This window comes from Arachis ipaensis, chromosome B04 (genome assembly GCF_000816755.2).
Source record: "Arachis ipaensis cultivar K30076 chromosome B04, Araip1.1, whole genome shotgun sequence".
NCBI lineage: Eukaryota > Viridiplantae > Streptophyta > Magnoliopsida > Fabales > Fabaceae > Arachis > Arachis ipaensis.
Genome location: NC_029788.2, coordinates 128,885,808 through 128,891,079, shown reverse-complemented (window position 1 = coordinate 128,891,079; position 5,272 = coordinate 128,885,808). Strand labels below are relative to the sequence as shown.

Here is a 5,272-nt window from a genome sequence, read left to right as displayed (position 1 = left end):
TATATATATTTATATATAAATACGTTAATATTGACCTATAACTACTCTCTTAATTGTTAGTGCAATAATCCAATATTGAGTAGTCACAAATTGGCTTAATTTATTCATAGAAAAAGCAGACGAAGGGAATGGAAGGAGGCGAGGAGCTCTTCCAGGCGAGTGGTTTCGAAGGTGAAAGAGAGATTAGGGTTAGTGTCAATGGGTTGGGGACCGGGTTGGGGGCCGGGTCATTAGTTTTTTTTTTTTTTAAAACCTTTTGGCCACGTTTTGTAAGCATGGCCGTAATGAAACCCTCTCGCCATGCTTTTAAAACGTCCCTGTTTCTCTCTATGGCCACGCTTTTGAAGCGTGGCAGAAAAAACCTTTTGGCCACGTTTTTAAAGCGTGCCAAAAGAATACTAGGAAGCGTGGCCATAATGAAACCCTGTCGCCACGCTTTTAAAACATCCCTCTTTCACTCTATGACCACGCTTTTCAAGCGTGGCAAAAAAAACGTGGCCGTTTCTCTAATAAATTGCCACCCTTCCAAAAGCGTGGCCGTTGACCCTTTTCGCCACGTTTTTTAAGCGTGACAAGAAAAAACGTGGCCAAATCTCTATTCAATCGCCACCCTCACAAAATCTTGGCCATTGACCAATTGGCCACGCTTTTAAAACGTGGCAAAAAAAGCGTAGCCATAGGCCATTTTTCTTGTAGTGAATTATACTTTATCTATAGGAAAAAAAAAAGAATTTACTTATTACCTTTTAGATCAACAAGCGCGTCATAATGGAGCTGTAAATATTTACCTAAACATTAAAAATAATATAAATAGAAATATTAAAAAACTATTAAAATTTATTATTTTTTGTCATCATTTAATTATTAATTTAATTTTTTTAATCTAATAATTTAATAGTATATTTTATTCCATACTTTTAAATATGATAACTGATAAATGACTAAAAACAATAAGTTTGATGTTCTTCAAATATTCCTTTATATATAAATTAGCGATTTTAAAATAACTATATCAACCTTAACAATCCATAACGTGGTACACATGGAAAATTTATTAAATTAATCACCTCTTGCATGCAAGATGAAACCTTACACTATAAATTAAACCAATGTGAGTTCAACATGAGCATCAACCACAAAGATAAAAAGGACCAGCAGAATCAAAACTGTTCACAAAAGAGTTATGACTTCAATCAATGGCCGCAGCGCAAGCGAGAGCTTCAAAGCTCAAGCACTTGTTTATAGGCACATGTTTAGCATCCTAGACTCCATGTGTCTCAAGTGGATCATTGACTCTCGCATACCAAACATAATCCACGACCATGGAAAACCTATTACTCTTTTAGAATTGGTCTCCGTTCTCAAAATTCCATCAACTAAAGTTGATCGCATTCATGTTTTCATGCGCTACATGGCGTATATTGGATACTTTGATATAGTAAGATTCTATAATTCAGATCACTTTACCTCTTTTCTCTTTAATATATTAAAAGGAAGTTTTATCTTAAATTATTTAGGATTATTAGGTGTAATATAATAAATTTGTGTAATAAATAATTTCATAACATAATAAAAAAATATGTATGACCAAAAATCTTGAAATTTTATCTTTGTTCCTTCATTCTTTTTAGTGACAAAAAATATCAATCATAAAACAAAAATAAATATATGAATAATTTACGTTTTAAAAAAAAAAACCATAATACAAAACAAAATTCTTGTGTAAAGGCATGTTAATTCTTACAGTCAAGCAATTCAATTTTTTTTCATTTACATGCATATTTGTAATATCAGTCTTATTTTTTATAAACTAATTATTTGCATATTATAGTCCGGTAAGGTTTATAATGTCTATGATTATGATCGCTATAGTAATTATACAAAGAATTTAATTTTAATGGTCTAAAGTAGTTTTACATATGCATCTAATTATATAATGTTACATCAGCAACAATAACTACCTTTTACATTGACCGCGTGTATAATCATCCCAAAAAACGAATATAATTACACGACTGTGTAAAACGTTTTATACTGTTAGTGCATCAAAATTAAATTCTTATATAAATACCTTAAACATTAAGGTCATACTTCTTTTGCATTTTGATATTATTTTTCTTTTAATTTTTAAATTAAAATATAGTTATTAAATAATAATAATAAAATATTACTTTAATTTTAATATTTTTAAAAGAGGAATGTTAAGGGTCAGCAACTTTTGTGATTTGTAACCATCAAATAGCCATTAATGATAATTTTAAGGAAAAGTATATGGAACCAAAATGTGACCAGCTAAAAAGTAAACAAAACCATTTAATTAAAATCACTTTTTGAATAATATGTTTGAAAACCGCTCCTGAGATCACGGAACACAAACCAAAACCCGATTTTTCATGGAACCCAAACACATTTTGGCTGATTTTTGGCTGATGTGCTTTTGGTTCCCTAGTTGTTCTCTAATTTTAATAGTGTGAGATTAGTATAAAATTTCATGCAATGGCTCACTTTTTTTTACTGGTTATATACTGGCCATAATTTAGTAAAGTTGTTGAAACATCAGAGTTACCATATAGCATAAGCACCAGTGCACCATATATCAACCTATATGTAGTTATATTATTAACATTAATATTTATATCTATATCTGTAAGACAAAGGTTAGAATGCATGGCGACAATGATGGCAATAATCAAGAAGAAGAAACGGAAGTATTTGCTCTCACAGCAGCATCAGAACTCTTGATCAAAGGCACTGAAAACCCTTGTATAGCTCCAATGGTGGAGTTTATATTAGATCCAGTTCATTCAAATTTCTTCAATTATCTGAGCAAGTGGCTTTCCGACGAAAATCGCCGTCTATACGAAATCACCTCGGGGACACCTTGGTGGGAGTTTCTTGATAAGAATCCAAGAATCTTGGGTTTGTTCAATGACGCTATGGCCGGTGATTCTCAGATGATAAAGCTGGCACTAAAGGATCATAACATGGCCTTTGAGGGGGTGGAAACAATCGTGGATGTTGGTGGTGGAACTGGAACCACCGCTCAAATTTTCAGTGAGAAATTTCCGGAACTCAAATATATAGTATTTGATCTTCCACAGGTTGTGAAAAATCTGAAGGGATGCAACAATTTGAGCTTTGTCGGTGGAGACATGTTTGAATCCATTCCTAAGGCTGATGCAATTCTACTTAAGGTAAGCATTTAATAGTGGATTATTAGTGTGTTTGTCTTAATTAATTTCAAAATTAGATTATTGAAGCTAATCTTTTTTGTTGCAAAGTATACGTGCCTTCCGTTTACGTTTTTATTTTTAGTGTTTTTTCCTCAAATATACAATGGCTAATTTTATTATTCAGATAGTCATTTTGAATAACTTTAACCCCTGTATATACCAAGGTGAAAGGATGCATGCCATTAATTAATTGAATTTACATATTTAGTTGAAAACTTTTGAAAGCTCCCTACATTTTCTTCTTACACCATGTAAACAATGCTTTGCCACTTCATTTGGTGACATTTGAATAGCTTCAAATGGTTAAATAACTATTCAGAATAGATGGTTATTCTTAAAAAGTTTATATAAATGTAATTTTTATTTTTATTTTTTTACTTTTTATCTAAAAGCAATAATTTATAAAAAAAAATTACACAATTGAATTCAACTTTTTTCTTTTACCAAAATAGCTAGTTGAATAATAAGACACTCAATTTTATTTGTAAACTTAGCCAGCGAAATTGACGACATTACATTATAAAATGGTTGTGATATATATCTTTGTCTTCTTTTGCAGTTAGTCTTACATAATTGGAGTGATGACAATTGCATAAAAATATTGAGAAACTGTAAAGATGCTGTTAAGGTTTCAAGTAAGGATAAAAAAGGTAAAATAATAATTTTAGAGACCGTGATAAATGAAGAACAAGATGAACCTGAAATTACTCGACTCAAATTTCTTATGAACATAAATATGCAAATTACTCACGGAAAAGAGAGAAGTGAAGAAGAATGGAAAAATATCTTTCATAAAGTTGACCTCTATGATTACAAGATATTTCCATTTACTGGATATTTATCACTTATAGAGATCTACCCTTAAAAATGATTTCATGATAGTTTATAATTCTATGAATAAAAATAAATATTATGTAAAAAAATAAAATACGCATTTTATGTAATCGTGTGTATTGTTGTTTAGATAGTATTTTTTATAAATAAAATATTGTAATATAACATGGTAATAAGACTGTGAATTTATTAGTGTTGATGTATGTTATGAATTAATAAATGTTTCGTTTTTTAAATTAATTAAGGTGTTAATAGTATTGTTTTATAAATCCCTTGAATGAGAGTTTCCTAGATAATCAATATCTCCCTCTCATAACCTTTAGCATCAGATTTACATGCACATGCATGCATGTAAGAAGAAATGTCCAGTAAAGGAGTGAACTATCCTTGTCGACACGCTTTAAAGAATTAAGTGGTTTTCGTCTTTTAATCACGAACAAAGCCTTAAAATCGAAATGTCAAAGATAACAATAATATTTTAAGTGGGTGTGCTGAGTTGCTATAGATAGTATTAAAATTAGCAACTATGCTATTACGTGCACTACAAGAAAATAGAATATTTATAACAAAAATTTTATAATAAATTTTAAATTGTTATAAAAAATTATTTTTTTGTAACAAAAATTAATAGTTGTAAAATACAAAAATTTTTGTAAGTAAAAAAATTATTTTAAAATGTTAAAATCTCTAAGATAATTAAAAGAATTAAATGATTAAATGATTAAAATCTCTAAGATAATTAAAAGAATTATTTTTTATAAAAGAATTAAAGATTAAATGATTTATTTTTAAAAATGGTATATATTATTTTATATTTTTTTATAAAATTAATATATAATTTTTACAAATAATCAAATCTTAAATGTTGACTAAAAATTAATATTTTAAATTAAAAAATTAATTATTAAATATAAATAAAAATAGTTAAAATTTAAAAATAAAAACAAATATAAAAAGTAAAAATTCTAATTCTAACTCTCACCTTTATTTTTCATTTTGCTGTTTGCCGTCCTTGTCCATTTAAATAAAATTTTGAAAAACTCCCTTAAGTATAAAATATAGATCTCTGATTTTTTTTTCTCTCTACTAATCCTAAACCAACCATAACCTAATACTCATCATTAAGCCGGTAAAATTTGCAATTGTTAAAAAATATATAATAAATTATTTATATTGTGATTTATTATAGTTATTCATGGTTTTAT

At 28.5% G+C, this 5,272-nt stretch overlaps 1 protein-coding gene across 2 annotated transcripts; it reads left to right on the top strand.

Annotated features, from left to right (window-relative positions):
- On the top strand, window positions 1,134-4,266 carry LOC107635412 (isoflavone 7-O-methyltransferase-like). 2 transcript variants are annotated; one of them, XM_016338887.1, is made up of 3 exons: window positions 1,134-1,438; window positions 2,652-3,194; window positions 3,793-4,266. In XM_016338887.1, exons 1-3 carry the CDS (start codon window positions 1,184-1,186, stop codon window positions 4,096-4,098), a joined length of 1,104 nt encoding a protein of 367 aa, XP_016194373.1. In that variant the 5' UTR covers window positions 1,134-1,183; the 3' UTR covers window positions 4,099-4,266. The 2 variants fall into 2 exon arrangements, with proteins under 2 accessions (XP_016194373.1, XP_020977720.1); XM_021122061.1 differs by having other exon boundaries at window positions 1,136-1,438; window positions 2,658-3,194.